Here is a 17994-nt window from a genome sequence, read left to right as displayed (position 1 = left end):
CTTTGTTTTCCTGAAGGAATAAGTGGAGGCACAGGGGGTGAAGCAGGACATGGCATGGACCAACTCTTCCCTTTTGCAACCTCCACTCCTGCTGCCAGCTCCCAGGATTTTAGGCACGCCAAGATGGCAGCTCCGCACTGGGAGGCCCGTTCAGATCCGGCAAGTTTTGTGATTTGCAGAGGGGAAGCCAGCGATCCTTTTCTATCACCGTGCGATGAAGGAGATGACCCTACATGGAGCGCTGCTCCAGGGAGCTGCATGGTTTTGGAAACCATTTTGATTCTCTTTGAAAAAACAAACCCAAATACCCAAACACTCGCCCGCAGTTTCTCTCAGCGAACAGGGTTATAAAAAGCCTGTGAACCTACGAGGACTAACAGTTACACAGTAGCCTAGTTACAGCGATCCAGAAAGGTATGAACACTTGTACACCTCTATATATTAATCTTTATAAATACAGTATTCTACACAAGGAACTGTAGAAAGACGTCATTCAAGGTTTGGTTTTTCTTTTACAAAAGCTTGCGAGGGCTTTTGTTCAGATCTCTGCTTTTTTCCTGCCAGTCTGCATCACTCGTTCTTTTTCCTCCTCCATCTCCCGCCTCGCCCTGCGCGTCTCGGTCAGTTGTCACATCAGCTCCAGGCTCCGTGCTCTGCCACTCGAAGCAGCGGGATGGAGACCACACGAAGAGCGGCTCCGCCACTGCCAAGGGTGAAAAGCCGGAGCGCGAGGCAGGTTCAGCGCCGACAGAGCCGCGGGGCCGCGGGCGGTCACAGCTCGTCCCTGGAGGACGGCGCGTCCGGAGACGACTGCGAGGGCAGAGCGTCCTTGTTCTGGCGTCGCTGTGGATCGTGCCCTGCTGCCGGGATTTCCAGGAGTGCGTTCTGCCCCAGTCCGCCGACACGGTCTCGTTGTCCCAGATGGTGGAGGTCTCTGTGTCGCTAAGGTAGCCGGGCTGCCCTGTGTAGTGCGTGGGGTAGACGACCAGGGGTTCTGCTGAAAAGGCTTTCAAGTCTCTGGACTTGTAGTGCTCCATGTACTTTGCTCTAAAGAGGAGAGAAAAATCATCAGGGACAGAGTGAAATGCTTATAACTGCGAGATACAAGCCCATCCACTGAGTGAATGTGTCCCAAGCAGCACAGGTCGTTGCTGTGGTGGGGTCTGACCTTCTACCCACTGCATTCAGCTTTAGAAAAATAAAACGTGGGCATCACAACATCACACGCTGCATACGAAGCGCCACGAGGTTTTGCGTAGCTTGAGTCAAACAGCATTAAAACACTAAAGAACCGAATGATTATTAACCTGATCTTTTGTTGGTTTAGGTCTCAGTACCGACTGATAAATCAACATTTTTGCAGATGAAGCTGAAGAGCACGAAGTGAGCTCCATTTTCTGAAGTGCCCCGCAGAGCACTCAAGTCATCAACCTGCTGAAAACTGTAACGTGAATAATTTGGACTCCAAGCTCCAAAATTAATCATTTATATGTACCACACTAAGTGTGCACACATAAACAAGGGTATACATAAGCATATAGAGATATTAACACATATGATATACACTACACAAATCTACGAACCAGATCTTAATCATTCAGCAAGACCAAGCTCACGTGAACCCAAGTAACGAAGACATCCGACCTACTCACACCGGGTGCTTGTTGTACATGACTGGCAGAAATTCATCCACCGGCAACATCTTGCCGAAAGGCTCCGCTCCGATGAGCTTCTGAGCCCCCTGGAGGGAGATCGCGTAGCCCAGGGTCCAGTACGAGTAATCGGCTTCCACCAGGTTCATGACGTTGGGAACCGCTTTCTCAGGCTCCTGCACCTGCATCCTTTTCCGGCCAATGTAGCTTAAAGGGGGAAAAGACCACAGAAATCGGAACCTAAATGTGAATCTGCAGCAGTTAGGACCACACAACTGTCCATGTCAAGCGGGGAAGGACAAAGGGTGGATCTAAGAAGCAATCCCTGACACATTTCTATCCTGTACCACTCTCAGACATTCAAATCTTACCCCAGCGGGTGGTACAGATGTGAAAGACTTGGTAAGGCAGCTGAGATGACACGGTCCAAGCCTCAGCGCTGAGCTGTGGCAGTTCCTCTGTCACAGCGGTGTCTCCAGACGACCAACACTGCCCACAAAGCGCACCAGTGGTACCCAACACAGCTGGGGCACCCCAGCACCAGCCTGGCCCAGAAGCAGAGTTATCCTGATGGGAAGAGCCATCAAGAAGCCTCTGCCACCTTTCCCTGCACTCCAGCATCACCCTCCATCTCTGCTGCTCATGTCCCCTGTGTGCCCAGAGCTTCACGAGGGCCAGTGACTTACATCAGCTCCCAGTCTAGCTGGGCTTGTTCAATGTCATCCATCAGCTTCATGAGCTTCCTCTTGAACTCGTCCTCAATAACAAGCGTCTTCTCCAGTTCTCTGTTCACCACCTGAAACAAGATGGTTCAGAAGTGATCACAGTGGCCCCGAAATCTCTGGGGGCCATCCTGACCTGGTCCTGGCCCTCTGGACCATACAGGTAGGGAGGCTGGAGAACCAGCCCCAGATTCACAGCTCAGCTGGGACGAGCTGTCCAAAAATATCCTGTGGCTGAGCATCTGCAACCTAGAAAAACCCTCCATGTGATGCTGCAGCACCTCAACCCCGTGAGCTACCATCTTGCACGACCACCTCCTCCTTTGACAACAAAACCACTGTTCAGAAAAACCTGTTTCTGTTGGGAAAAAAAGTGTTTCTGGAATCTGGAGAATGATCCAGCACAGCCAAAGTCTGGCCCTGGCAACTTCAAGAACACACATGCAAAGGCATCCTGCAAGTGGGTTCCCATCTTACCATCGGACCATTGGTGATGCAGAAGTCTCAAGCCCCAAATCATTGCCTGATTTCTCAGTGCTGAAGTCCCTGCTGCTGGCTGAAAGGTATTTGGATCATCCAGCCATCACAGTCACATTTGGGCAGCTGCTGCCTTAGACCGGTCTTCTCTAAGCACCAAGTTGTTCTCCCTGCCTCCACATCCCACCTCGCTCGAAATGATCCCTCCCGTTGATGTCAGGCTGTGTAACTCCAGCACCTCCAACCAGCACAGCCCAGATCCTCTCAAGTGTGACTCCCCAGGTGACCAGGACAGATGGAAGCTACAGCTACTACAACCCAAACAATACCTGTTAGCTCAAGTAACAGAGATCCCTGCTGCTAAATTTATTTATGATATACCAGCTCAAAAAAAAGCAGTTAGCAGAGCCACTGGAACTTGCTCCAGCACACATGAAGAACCAGGGAAATAAAACAGGAGTTTCTTTAATACCATTTGTTCTTCAAAACCTTCCTGCCTTTCTCCTAAACAAACTCACTCCAAACAGGCTATCAGATGGTCTGCAAAACCAACCGTGAAAACACTCTGATAAAAATCACTTGGCAAACGGAGAGTAGAGCTGAGAAAGCTGAGCAATGTGTTCAAGAGAACCCCTGTACGCGATCCCCTACAAACCAAGTAAAACCATCCTACACTTCCAGAAACCGGTATTAGATTTGTCCTGGGACCGTCCGTGTGCCTTCCCACTGCTCCTGCCCTCAGCACCCTCCCCAGGGCACCCGCACCCCCCTCACCTCCTCCCAGATGCAGCAGTGGCTGAGGAAGCAGCCGATCTCTCCCCGGGTGAGGGGCCGCGAGGAGCACGGGTCCCGGTGTCGATGCTGAGAGCTTTGAGCCGACTCGTGTTCAGCGCTCTGAGAAAGAGAGAACACCTATCAGCATTTAAATAGAAAGCAAATTCAAGTCGGACACAGACGCAACGGGGGAAGCGCTGCTGATGTTCAGAGATAAGCTGTAACTCACGAAATTCCTGCACTTGCTTTGCTCAAAAACCGGGAGAAAAATTAACTAACTGATTTACATTCTAAATCAAGCTTAGAAATGATATCCTTAACTCTGCCAACGACTTCTTGTGGGACCATCAATATGGCAGGAGCTTGGCTTCAAATATTTTCCTGAGGTCCTGATGGGTGCGCAAGTCTCCGAGACCACCAGATGGCATGGGGGTTCCCACTTCCCTTTCTGCGAGTCCCAGACCAAAAATTTCTGCCTTGATTTCTCAAGATAAAAACATCTTAACATGCCTTAAAGTAAGGGCTGTGTCAGGGTTAATACTGTAGTCCAACAGCTTTGTAGCACGAGGACAGACAAATCTCTCAGGAGATAATTGCTCTCACACACTTTCGCTGCTTTCTAATTGTGTGCAAGTGTTATAGTTCACAGAAAGGAGTATGATTTTAACCTGATTTTCATCTTAGGTTGGATCTGGGGAACAATTTCTTCCCCAAAGGGCTGTGGGGCATTGAACAGGCTGCCCAGGGCAGTGCTGGAGTCACCATCCCTGGAGGGCTGGACAGACGGACATGCGGTTCTCAGGGACATGGGGCAGTGCCAGGGGTGGGGGAACAGTTGGACTCGATGATCTTGAGGGGCTTTTCCAACCCAAATGATTCTGTGATTCTATCAGCCTGACCCACACCGCCCTGGTTCTCTCATGAAGACCAATGACAAAAGAAGACACAAACAGAGTAAAACTGCCCCAAAGCAGGGGCAGTTAGGTTAATAAAATGTCCACCTCTCCCTCAGCCCATCCATCCCCAGCAGGAGGGAGGTCAGGGCACCCAAGGAGATGGTGTCCAGCACAACCCCCTCTTTGCAAACATCAGCAACCCCAGCCAAAACTCACTTCCCATCCACGGCCTCTGCTATCTTGACTGCAATCTCCTGCTCATAGAGAGTCCGCAGCATCCGATCCCGCCTGTCCTTCCGGCGCTTCAGGTTGATCAGGAAAATCTGGGTTGAAGAGAGAGACATCAAGCTCACAGCCTGGGAGCGAGGAGGAGAAGTGACTTCTCGCCTACCCTTCTTCAGTAGCAGATCTTAAAATACCAGCTGTGATTTTATCCCAGGTTGCGTAGAATTTGTCAGAAAGTTGGGGTTGGTTTTGAGTTGGAAGGTTAGAGGTTCATTCTTTGTCTAACAACTACTTTTTAAGGACGTTTTATGTCACAAGGAGAAGCTGCTCATCAAGGATGAATAAAGGTGAGAGCAGACCAGTTACAGCCAAGTCTATAATTTCCAAAGATACAAGATGTTTTGATTTATATTAAACACAGAGTCAAATGTCCAGCTCCAGTCCCAGAGGAACATCGACCCACATGTTTCTCCACAATGCCACCACTACCTGTATTTAGGATTATCTGCGGGGTCACCACCCAAGCACAAGAACACAGCAAAGAGAATTTTTGTAAATTACTTCAGGCACTGAAAATTCACAGAATTTTCACAAAAAAAATCACAGAATTTTCACAAAAAAATCACAGAATTTTCACAAAAAAAAATCTGCTGCTTCCCCTGCCAGAGCAGAAAGCCCAGCACAGAGCCCAGATCACACCCAGAGATGTCTGCGCCAGGCTCTGCCCAAGCCTAAGCAGACAGACTTTTTGGTGGGGGGCAGAGGACCAAAACCCTCATTTGCAGGTAAACTGCAGAGGGGCTGGGATGTTTTTCAGTCCCAGGCAGACAAGTGCAGCTTTGTAGCCTGTGGAGCAAACACCTCGAGCCAGTAAGAAGCGGATCCAGTTCTAGGTCAGTGTGCAAATGCAAAAATAATAAATTGGATAAATAGAGCGCAGCCACAAAGGACAACACGGCAAAAAACCCACAACAGCTGCGCTCTAAACACAGACGCTCCAACAAATCGTGTTTGGAATTCACGTGTCGTATAAACAGATGTAACAGAATAAGCCAAGAAAACAAAGGCTTCTCTGGTCTCCACAACTGCCACCCTGGCAGCTGCATAAAAACACAACTCCTGGTTAATTAAAGCACAGCAGATCCCTCTCCAGCCTTTCCCCTCCATGCCTGCACCCTCCATAACATGGAGAACAGGGCGGAGAGGGATTTCTGCGGGGTTTTGGGGCAGGACCGCTGTCAGGAACCACCTTTCTAATGCGCTTTTAAAGGCCATAGCAGAAAAATGTGGTGACCGAGCAGGGCAGGAGGAGAGCTGCCCCAGTAAGGGGGGAGCACACATGGTTTCCAGCCCTCCTAGACGCCCCCATCTTGGACAGAACTCGGCTGAGAGCCTCCCCCATCTTCTCCAGGCTCCCCAGTGCCTCTCTCAGGGGAGAAAATCATTCCTGTCTCTCACTGGAACACAGGAGAGGTTTCCCGAACGACCAGTTCTTGCTGCAGAATGGAAGGACGGCTAAGCTGCCCCACAGAGTCAGATGTAGAGGAAATGGCACAAGAATCGGGGGAGTTAAATGATGTGTTTTTCACTCTCACTTCTGCCATCTCTTCCTGGCTGGATTAAAACTTCCGTACCATCAATGCAGGAAGCCCACAGATTTGCTGAGCACTGCCCTGGCACACCAACCTCAATCGGGGGTTTTGTAGCAGGTATGAAATGCCCACAGACCTGAGTGGCCTCATTTCTCCCCAGGAAATGCCAGAGGGCAAGAATGCTCCCTGAGCCCTTTCCCTTCTGCTTCCCTGACCTCAGAAGTTCTCCCCACGTAAGGATGGCTGTTTGCTCCTGGCAAAAAGCTGAAATCCAACAGACGAGTGACTGGGAAAGAGCTCAAACGTATGAAGAGATGGGAATGGGAAACGGCTGGAAGGTCAGTTACAGGGAGATCCCAGCTCCATTAGGTGAGAAACAGGAAGACAAGACAATGGCAGCAAAATAAGTTCCTTACTTCATCAAATCCCATCTTGTCAGGGTTCTTCGGCGGAACAGAGACAAACTGTGAGGGTTCAATGGGAGGACGATCAACTGGAAGAGAGGAGAGATGCCAAGCATCACCTTCATGCACTAACAATAACGTGTGTGTGTGTGTGTTTGCATCTCTGGACCTAAAGCCCCAGGGACCTGGCTGATGAAGTCAGGCAGGAGTGGGTGTAGCACAGAGCGTCCATGTCACAGAACAGAAGCCAGCAGCCATCTGCCAGACACAGCTCAGGAGAGACACGAGGTTCTGCAGCATCCTTGCCACGTTAAAGATGCATTTTTGCATTCGATATGGGGAAGTTAAGGAGTTTTGTCAACGGAGCTGACCTGACCGTGAAGCGATTGCATCTCTAGGTAGAAAAACAGTGGAAAAATGGGAAACTGCATGTCAAACCAGGATGAGAACAGTCGGATCAGGAGGCAGATTCCCAGGGGTAAGAGAGCTCTCCAAACCTTAACTTGGGGGTGTCCATCACAGCAAGGCACAGTAACTTACTCATTGCCTCAATGAGGGTGTGCACAAAGTTCTCGGTTTCTTCTTGCAGCGTCTGGTGCGATTTCAGGGGCATGGGAAGGAAACCATAGTGTTCACGGTTGCAGATGAACATCTGTATACCTGGGGATCACAGGAAAAAACAGAAAATAGAGTCAGGTCTCTTAAAAGAGGAGTTCGCTGCTCTGTTGCTATGTACCCACCATCAAATTTGTTGCCAGGAGCCCAGTCCCAAAAAGTTCTGCTTCAAAAGCAAATGAAGGGGTTTAACTTAAATCCCTGGAAGGCTTGAACAAATGTGGAGATGAGGTTCTCAGGGACATGAGTTAGTGCCAGGGGTGGGTTAACGGTTGGACTCGATGATCTTGGTCTTTTCCAAGCAAAATGAGTCTATGAAATTCATAGTGACATTTTCTGTATCATTTGGCTGGCAGCACGTGGTCTCTCCTCTGAAAACAATTTCCAGTTGCTCCATAACCGAAGGTATTTTTAATTGCCATCAGTTTTCTCTTAGGAGAGACTGGAAACTCCCTCTTAGCCCAGAGAAAGGGTCTCTTTTGGCCTTTGCCTTCATGCTATGAAAACAATCTCTCAGCAGAGGGCAGAACCGGCCTTTGGCAAAGCGATGTTTGATGCACACAGCGGATCTGCTGGGAGAACTGGGGAGCACCCCAGAAACCCCTGTATTCCCCAAACCCCACCTGCACCGCTCAGACCTGGTGCAATCCCTTCACAGAGCCAAAAGCAGGAGCAGGTCTGCACCATCCAAATCAACCAAATCCTAGAGAGAGAGAGCAGCAGGGAGAAAGAGATGCTTCCGAAAATAGATGATACCGTAACTTCCTTCTGCTCAAAAGCTTTTGTAACTGCTTGTTCAAGGAGCTGAATCTGAAGGCATGGAACAAGAAGAAGATGCAAAGCTTCCCTTCTGAGCAGATCCATTTGCAAGGGAGAGACCCACACGCTGCTGGGAATGTCGCAACGTGTGATCAGTAAGATGCTGTTCCCCCCAGACTCACCAAGAGTTTGCTCATTATCGGCTATAACTTTTCTTTTGTTTTTTAATTAAACAAGCAGAATCACCCTTGTCCCTCTAGGAAATAAATGAAAAGCAGACACCACCTGGTGAGAGTTGGTGCTTTCATGTATTAATCCTCCTAAGCCCCTGGTATTTTTAGCAAGGCAGAATTATCTGCACTACTGACCCCGGTGTTTCTACTGTTTGAAGTTCTGCGAGGAAGCTGCTGGCTACACTACTGCCAAAACACATTCAGCTGTCAGCTGCAATTTAGGTAAATGGCAAAATAAAAAATACTACCTGTTGATATTAATGGATTTGGCACAGATCTAATCAACTAATCTTATCTGATCTCCGTTTTTATCTTCCGCTGGCTTAAACACAGTTCATCTGCATAGATTCACAGCAGTAGTTCTGTTTCTTCTGGGATAAAAGTTACTTCAAAATGGTAAATCTGCCTTAAAACGGGGAGGGGGACTCACTCTCCGGCTCTGTTTTTATAATAAAATAAAAGTTTGCTACAAAGGACAGAAGGCTAGAGATACTGGTGTTACTATCAGCCTTTGTAAGGCAGTGAGCAGGGTTCATATGCCTTAAATAAATCCACAGTCATATTTAGGCAACCTAAATTTCCCCCACACCCCTGTGACTGGACATTCCTGGTTGGCCTGAGGTCTCAGAGCCTCAGGCTGAAGGAAGCTCAGAAGGTCTGGCCAGCTCAACATCATCTTGCAGTGCAAAGGGCTCTACGGAGACCGCCCTCCTCAATAAAACACCTGCGCTGGGTTCTGTTCTGTGCTCCGCAGCCCACGCCCTCTCGGCAGAAGTGGGACGGGTGGGATGGTCTCTGTGGAGCATCACAAACCGCCTGCTTCGAGCAGAAGATTCACTGCTGGAAAAATCAATGGGCTGACCTGAGGCGTTAAGCGCAGTACTTGGCCCAGACAAAAGCCAACATCGTTTATGGCTTCAGGGAAATAAGTGGAATTACTCTGAAGAGAAGTATACCTCAAAGTCCATACATTTTTCACATTTCTGAACTTGGATGTCATCCTTTTGTCCTGGGTGACAAAACTCAGCCCAGGACACAAGCCAACAATCTGAGAAGATCAGCGGGCCAGACTGCCGAGGTCAGCTCTGGAAAAAGCTGAAGTGTTCTAGGATGGAAGGAAAAAATGATGGGTTTGAATCCCTGAAATATTTCTGAAGCAGCTGGAGCTGATGCAATGCAGTTCCCAGACTAATTGGATGCTGTCAGAGGGAACAAGGGGCAGGCAGATTTGAGGGAACCTGCTTTGCTCACTGGACCTAAACCTCTGTTCTCTTTTGGAGCCAACACACCCATGGCCTGACTCAAAAGGTCAGGGCCCCAAAAGTGCCCTGCAAACTCCCATCTTCCTCTGCCTCCCAAGGGCTCAATTTCAGCTCTTGTTGCGTCTCCTCTCCCACTCATCCACGCTCCACATCCCCTGGAAGCTGAGTTTTAAAAAGCCCTGCTTATCATGCCAAGAACACTGTCTTTCGCAGCGCTGTTTGCAACAAGAGGATCACTCAAAAGAAAGCTGCCAACAGTCGCTGCACTGCTCTGTAAGTGGTGGGAAAGGCAGATTGCTCAGCCTGGCTCTTCTCTAGAAGCCACTGTTGACAAGCCACACTTCTTCACTTTCCCTCTACTTGTCTGCACCCCAAGAACAGCCCCTCCTTCTCACCTTAACTTTTTACAAGGAGAGGACAGATAACACCAGCTGCACATCACTCAGGAGACCCAAAACCCGACTTTCCCCAAGTAATTCACCCCAGTAAGCCAGCAAACCAGTTGTGAAGCTCTGAACAGAAGCGCGTTTCATCAGTGCCGCTGAGGTTTCATCACTCATTTTTTCCTTTATAAGGCCCCAAACTTTGCCCTTTTCAACACAGGAGGGCAAAGAACAATACAGATGGTCATTAAAAACATACCCTTCCCAGGAGCTCCTTTCATAGATGTGACACAGTTCTGCCAGCCAGGACTTCGCTAGAGACAGAATACCCACCAGATCCAAAAATGAACAGGACTAACCATCCTCAGCAGAAGAACAAGCAGCTGTAGCAGTGGTATCGTGCACTAAGAGACAGCGAATCCCCCAAGACACATGGAGCTCTGCACACACCAACAGCCGTTCCAGGTAGAAGAAGACACTGAGGTGGTGCCTTGGCCCGAAAGGACTCCTGAGTTTCAGGTCTAACTGAAATCCTCCCAATGTCTGGTAGAAACTGGTCCCAGTACCAGCTGGAGCCCCAAACATCTCAAGGACTGGTTCTTGACTCATTCTCCCAAAGTCCCAGTGAGGCGTCAGTTCTGTGGAGATTTTACCGCTCTCACGCCAGCAAGAAATTTCCTCTGAGCACAGCCCACAGCCCCCACATCACTCCCTGAAAGTTGCACTGATTTTGCTTAAAGCAAACAGAACCAACAAAAGAAAAACCTCTTAACTCTCAGACAATTCCTGCTGAGCTGCCACAAAGCAAAGCTTCATCAAGCACTGCAGGCAAGCAACTTGGGTTTTATTTTGCACAAACACTGCAACGTCTAAAAAGTGTCTCTTGTCCTCACCCCTTCCTCAGGGAGTCTCCTGGAAGTGGTGAATTTAGACAACTACAGAGTGCCTTCCACTCTCACAGCATTCACTTGTGCTCGCTATCATCTCACTGTGACAAAAAGCAAAGGTAGATGCCACTAATTTTGTCTCTGAAACATTGCCTTCGGCCCTAGAATAGTTCCCATGTCTTTTGAAGCTATCTGTGATTCAAAACTGCACTGCCACTCACTTGCTGCTGGTTGTCCCTGACCAGATCCAAAAGAGAAAAGGGAACAGGGTCTTAACTCACCACTGAAGCCAAAAAATTGGCTTTTGGCCTGTGAACTCCAAAGTAAAGATCTGCATGTCTACGAGTGAATCCTGCCCAGCAAAGTCTCCAGACACACCTGCCTGGCGACTGGAGAAGGCAAAGACCATGATATCGTCAAAGCTCCAGGTGTAGTCCTGATGCGGGGGGTAGAACATCAGCTTGGTGGAGGCTTCTTTCCTCAAGTCGATGAGGAAGGTGGAATGAACCATCGGGACAGCAAACCAGCCTGTCCTCCTCCATTCCCGGATCAGGGGGTAGACCAGGGTCCTTCTGTAATAGCCCTGCAAACAGAAGCAGAGGGCTGGATGTGACAGAAGACTTCAGTTTCACAGCTGCTCCCCAGCAAAAGCTCCTGCCCTTAGTCCTGCTCAGCAGAGACGGATCAGTGCTCAGTTCTCAGATTTTGAAGTGTCCCCATTTTGAAAAGGGCTCAGTCAAGTATGCAGAAACAATCTTCAACCAAAAAGGTTAAAATACGACCTTCTCTCTGCTTTTCAGCAGCTAATGGAAATTCAAGCCTTTCTGCTACAAAATTCCCTTGCAACAGAGCTTCAAATCTCAGATTTTTTTCCCCTGGCTCTCTGGAAACCTTTTTTTCGCACATAGACTCTCAGCTCTGACCCTGGAAGCTGCTGAGCACCTGTGGCATCCTCTGTGTTCAACAAGCACAAAGGACATTCAGTGTCTCACCGAATAGGACCTGCAAATTGTTTCTGGCCATGACCTAAAGAGCTTTGCCAACCTTTCGGCACTGAGGGTGCGACACCCGCCTTGTGCAGCTCACAGCTGGGTCTGCAGGTGCCATATGTCTAAAGCTATCAGATTTGGAAATCAATACACTGAATTCCCCCTGAAAGAAAGGTCTAATGCACCAATTAGACATCTGAACATGGCTGACGGTTGGGTCCGTAGTGGATTCTGGTCTTTACAGAAATGATGAGTCACTAAAATCAGTTGAAGTTACTTTTGATTTATATTTTCCAAGAGCATCCTAGCAACAGCCGAGCAAATCACTGCAGAACCACTTTACCCTGCCCTTGCGCAGAAGCACCGTGTGGTGCGTTTGTCTGTTTGTGCATCTGTTGGTTTGCCCTTCGGAAACCTTCTGACCACGCTGTGAGGCCTGGATGTCTCAGATGTCCACGAAGAGCAGAGAGCGGGCAGAGCCCTCACCGGCATTCCCACTGTGGGAAGGGTTAAAACATCCAACCGTTAACAGACAGCCGAGAATGCCCACAGGTGAAAGATGCTGGAAACTTCATTTTTGTCCTCCTCCACTTGCTCACTACGGGCTTGTGGGGCTTTTCATGGCTCATAAATCACCTGTAGCCAAGAAAGACTCCAACTTAGCACTGCTGTGCTCTCCTAAGGACAGCTTCACGACAGCTGAATGTCAGGCTGTCTGCAGCTGGGTTTGGCTTTGTGTTTTAGGGCGTTCTCCAGTTCCTGCTCCCTCCCCAAGTCTCCAGGGAGAGCAGGGCTGAGAGCACGAAGCTGCAGGACTGCGAGCACAGAAACAAGCAGCAGTAACTAAGAGAAAAGGAAAAGAAGTGGGAACTTTCCTCTTCATCTGAGCAGCTTTTTTCAGCAAATCCTGCAAGATGCATTTGCTGCTAGGTTTTTTTTCCCCTCCTTTTCTCAGTAATCCTGGTAATGATGGAGATTTTCTGCTGGAGAGGTAACAGCAGGGGCCGGGGCTGAGGCTGGCGCACACTGGCAGAGCCCCATGCCAGGCTGTGGAGAACTGCTGGTTTACATCAGGACTTCACCTTAAACACTTAAAGGACAATGCCTTTCCTATAAGGTTTATTTCTCCATTTTAAAACAAAAACTGAAACAAGTAAACACACCCCCCCACACACCCCTTTTCTTATCCATGTATTTACTTCCCAAGAATTTGGCGAGTTCAGGACCTTTTCCTGCTATTTTTACTCAATTAGTTGGTCTGACTTGTGGAACTCCTTGTCATAAGATGGTGTGGGGGCCAAAAGAGAAAAGATTCGGTGGTTTCTGTAAAAGAAAAAATATAATCACCGAGAGCTTTAAAAACAAAGACCTTCCTCAAGAAATCCTACAGAAGGAGACTGCCAGAGGATGTTTTACACCAGAAGGGGGAAATGGAGTTTGTTCTTCATTTCACTGCAGCAATAATGACAATAATTAGTAACCGGCTAGCTCTCTGGAGCAAAGCAAGAGGGCAGGAAATGGCTGGAGCATGGAGCCTCTCTAACATCCCCAAGGGATGACGGAACACTTGCCAGCAGCAGAGTAGCAAACAGGTCAAAAACCCCATCTCATTATGGAGATTTACCTGTGGGCTTGGAGAAACGAGTATTAATTACAGTCCTCACCTCAGACTGTGCGGGAGAAGAATGGACTCCGACAACTCTATGAGAGTTATAAACTGAAGCTGTTTAATGTAAAGTTTGATCAGGTTATATAGTCTTAAACTGCTGATTTTGTAGTTACATTATTTATACTTGGATAATTATAGTTAGATTACGCGCTGCTTACATTTCTCTAGCTAATACATGATTGATTGCTACCTTAGACAATCATCACCTCTCGTGTCTCACCACAAACTACTTCAACTCCTCATTCTCCTCTTGCCTCATCAACTTTCTACCCCATTCTGTGTGGTCAAGGACCTTTCAATGACCCTTCCCTTGTGGCCTAGATCAGCTCGATGCAGTCTTGCTCACTGCACCGATGTCCATTTGTTTCCAGAAACGATCCCATGAGGCTGAATGTCTGAGGAAGCCCATCTGGAGCTTAGTCAAGAACATTCCAAAGAAAAAGAGTGAAAAAAGGCAAAAAATCACCGCTGACCCACACTGACCACAGCGATGTGGATCTACTTGTCAAGTGATAGCTCAATCTCATTCTGGCTCTAAAAATGATGTTACTCCTACTAGGCAGCATCTTTGTACCAATATTTACTGCAGCATCTATGATTTGAGAAAGAAGCACAAAACTAATTTCTACAAGGCAAACGATGTTGCCCCAACACATAAATCTTGTTCATGTGTGAGAAAAACAACCTATATACAACAGAAAGCTGTAGAAACAAAAGCAAATTCCTCTCTGATTAGCATCACTATACAGGAAAGCTTGTCTAAAATTATGTACCAAGAGATTTAAGGCCATTAAACAAACATATGGAGTGACCTCAAATAAATTCTGGTGTGTATATCAGTATTTTTTATGTAGTTAGTGGGATTGTATCATTTCCCAGGACTTTTGGCTAAACAAGCTCAGCTTCCTCCAGATTCAGCTTTTTCAAGCGAGAAATCTCAGACAAGGCAGCAAGTTCCAGCTACGTGCCTGCACACCCAATGCAGAACATGCGTTGCTCTGCTCGTACCTACAGCTCGGTTAGAAAACAAAGCCTGAAAAACACTGATAGACCGCAGTGTCCTCTCTGCCCTCATTCCCAGATTTCCTATAAACGTATGGACCTTTCCCAAAGGTACCCACCAAGATTTGGGATGCTGCCACTCAGAGAGGCGCAAGCTGAGCTGAGTGCACGTCACCGAGCTACAGCAGCTTCTTTTCAGAAAAGGACGCTACAAAAACAGACAGGAAAGCCCACAGGACAGAAACCACAACCCACCACTTCACAGACACAAGAGGCCTTTGCAAACACAGCTTGCACAGTCGCCCGGTAGCGTTCAGGAGGTCACTTGCCTGGGGGGTGATGCCACACCAGAAATTTGAGTAGAGAGAGCGAGACTCGAGCATTGGTGCCACCAAGGTCTTGTTTTCTGCTATCAACAGGGTCAGGGTTTCTGCGTTGGTCAGTGAGTTATCTGTATCAATAAATTAGAGAAGAGGGGAAGAGAAAAATAAATTTGTTATTAGATTAAATGATATGCTTGCCCTGATGCTTTCTTGGGAACAAGGCAGCCAGAGGCATGAGGTTGTCAAAAAAAACCCAAAAAGCACTGAGCTGCTGGTTTTGATACCGTAGGACACATCTCTGTTAAAGGTACATTATGAGACGGGAAGAGATGCGGAGTTTCCCTCGCACTCCACGGAATGTTCCTCCAACACTGGGGCAACGGAGCTGCGAGGGAAAACATCACTGCTGAAAATTCAGGGTGCGTTTATTCTGCGAAGAGGATCACTCTTAAAAAGTGGCTGCTGCAGTCACCAAAGCCACACATCTGTTCACAACTGTTCCGTAGAACTATTCCCCTTACATTCCATCACTAACAGGTGGGGTTTCCATCTGAGGGCCCCTTGCAGGTACCTACCCACCACCAGGACTACGTTCAGTCCTGACCGCTGGGCAACAAACCTTGGGTTTACCCATGGACTTCTCTCTCCAGCTGCAAACTCTCTTGCTCATCAGACCAAGAAACGATACACGGCATCTCACTGCAGAGAGCTTTGTCTTTAGATGGACAGGAAACTTTTTGGCAGCCCCGGAGTTATCAGAGTGACTATCTGAAAAGCTTTTGCCTGAGGACAGTTAATAAATCAAACCTTGTACTTACCAGGATGTGGTCTGACCCCTTCTCTCGTGCAGCACGCAGGGCTGCCGGTCGGAGTTTCGTCCCGTGAGTGAATCGGGAGCTTGGCCAATGTTTTGGCCCAAATTCTTCTGGGTAAGACGTAGCAAAAAAAACCAAAAGAAAGTGACTGCAACCCATGTCTAGAAACCTATTGCGCTAGTTAGAAAAATAAAAAGTTCCCTTACTATCTTCTTTCCAAAATAAAAACAGTGTTAGAGTCACCTCAGGCAACCCAGGAGCGGTTTTGAGAGAGAAAGATTCCAAGTTTCGTGCTGGCGTGTGTACACAGGGCACTGGAAAACAAGCAGCGCTGCAGCGTTTTGGGCTGAGCAAGTGACTGAAAGCAAAACAGCACCATCAAACACACCCAGGAGTTTCTTCAGCAGCAACAGGCCCTGATGGAAGCAGAGGTTACACCACCAAAATGGGCTGAAGCTGATTTACCTCACCTGACCCTCTGGTAGAAAGTCATCTCTCCTCTGCTACAATTCAAGTTTAAACTATAAACACAGCTTCCTTGAGCCCAGTAGAATCAACAGAACGGAGGAGGAGAAGATGAAGGCAATCTGGATTCCCTTGGGGTCTGGGCATCACTAGCAACTGTTAACACATCCTGCTAACAGCTCTGAAATCTACAGACACCCAGCGCCCAGCGCCAGGGGCCCAAGCACGTGAGTGAAGTTACCCACGTGTCTCTGTTCTCAGGATCAGGTCCAAAAGCAAACGCTTTGTTACAAAGACGGAAGGAAACACCGGGACAGAGCCCTATGTGGAATAACAAGTCAGGATACAAACCAAACACACAGAGTTCTTCCTCTTTGAAATTCTGCATATAAATAGGTGTTGCTTTTCATTCCTTATAGGAGGATGCTCTTTAAACCTACTATCGTATTTCAAAGCAATGATCCTGCAAGTCATGCAAAGGCATAATATGCTGAATTAAATCTAGTTCTCTGGCTCAGAACTTACTGAGAATTCAATGTCTCGAACAGAACTTTCATAGACACTAATGGGAATGGGCTACGATTTCTCTGTTTCCTTGAAAATAAAGAATGACAGTTTTTATTCCCTGTAGTTTTTGATGTGATTTGTTTTCCAGGCACAGAGAGCAGCTGCAGACGTTAAATAACTGAACGGAAAATATTTGCTAAAGTTCTGCATGAGTTGCTTCACCGAAGTCAGAGACCTTTTTATGGGCTCCATAAGGACACAGTTTAAATGGGACAGACCCGCCTCCCCCCGCAAAATCTACATTTTAAGTACACCTCCTTATTTGAGAACAGAAAATCTAGAAAACCGGAGATACAGACCAACCAGTCAGCCCCTCACTGCAGTGCTCACTGGGGCTCTTCCATCGGCCTCCACTCCACACCGTGGTAGAGGTTCTGCATGTTCTTCAGCCACTCTCTAAGCATTGCTGTAGTGCTGTCAACATTGCGGGCAGTGGCCACCCTGGAAAAACGAGAGCACAAAGAGCCCCATTAACACACGGTTTAGGTCCTTCGCTTTTTCCCAGCCAGCAATTGAGTCAAACAGAGGCACGAGCTATTTATTACAGGCACATCCAGTTCCTGGAAGAACTCGGGGCAGCTCCACAGAGGTGCAAGTCCTTGTTTAAGCACAGAGCAAAGCCCAGATTCCCCACAAAGCCAGAACGCGGGCATCCTTGCACATCTCTCCCCTCTGCTCATCTCCTCCTGCCTCATCGAGACCACAGCAGCTTTAGCACCGAGCAGGTACAGGACTGAATTCTGTTCTTAATGACCACACGGTGAATTCTCCTTGCCAACTGTCACCATCCCTGGGAAGGTTTAAAAGACGCACAGATGAGGCTCTCAGGGACGTGGATTAGAGGTGGACTTGGCAGTGTGAGGTCAACGGTTGGACTTGATGATCTTAAACATCTTCTCCAACCAAAACGGTTCTATGATTCCAGCCACGTCCGTTTAAATGTCCAGTTCACCCACTGGGAAAGACACGACAGGCCACCACCACATGAATGGCCGCAGGTAAGTTATTATAGCTGTGAAGATCCTACCTCTAGAGGCACGGGGATTTTGTTCTGCTTGCTGTATTGTCCCCATACTCTGTGTTTAAGCTGAAAGGGCTGGGGCTCAGAGACGGCTGCTGTTTCCTCCCATGGAGGTTCTAAGTTTGTAAAAACACAGAGGAGCTTTGTGCAGATGCTGGGCTCTCTTAAAACGCTGCAACAGCGCTCAGTCTCAAACAACGGGGTGGAAGGAACCCGCCTGCTCCTTCCCCCACCCTCCCCAAAAGCAGCATCTGAAGAATGT

General features: G+C 48.2%; 1 protein-coding gene across 1 annotated transcript; it reads right to left on the bottom strand.

Moving 5' to 3' along the window:
• Positions 1-637: 637 nt before the first annotated feature.
• On the bottom strand, positions 638-17004 carry LOC136115850 (procollagen galactosyltransferase 2-like). The gene is given in 12 exon segments (XM_065862066.2): positions 638-836; positions 839-1047; positions 1653-1859; positions 2339-2448; positions 3626-3708; positions 3711-3745; positions 4738-4844; positions 6755-6831; positions 7283-7402; positions 11260-11464; positions 14871-15006; positions 15684-17004. Coding segments are annotated over 12 exon segments (1509 nt in total). The 5' UTR covers positions 15839-17004; the 3' UTR covers positions 638-771.
• Positions 17005-17994: the final 990 nt, after the last annotated feature.

Source organism: Patagioenas fasciata, chromosome 28, assembly GCF_037038585.1.
Source record: "Patagioenas fasciata isolate bPatFas1 chromosome 28, bPatFas1.hap1, whole genome shotgun sequence".
NCBI lineage: Eukaryota > Metazoa > Chordata > Aves > Columbiformes > Columbidae > Patagioenas > Patagioenas fasciata.
The sequence above is the reverse complement of the archived record's forward strand: the minus strand, read 5'-3'. Positions and strand labels throughout refer to the sequence as shown.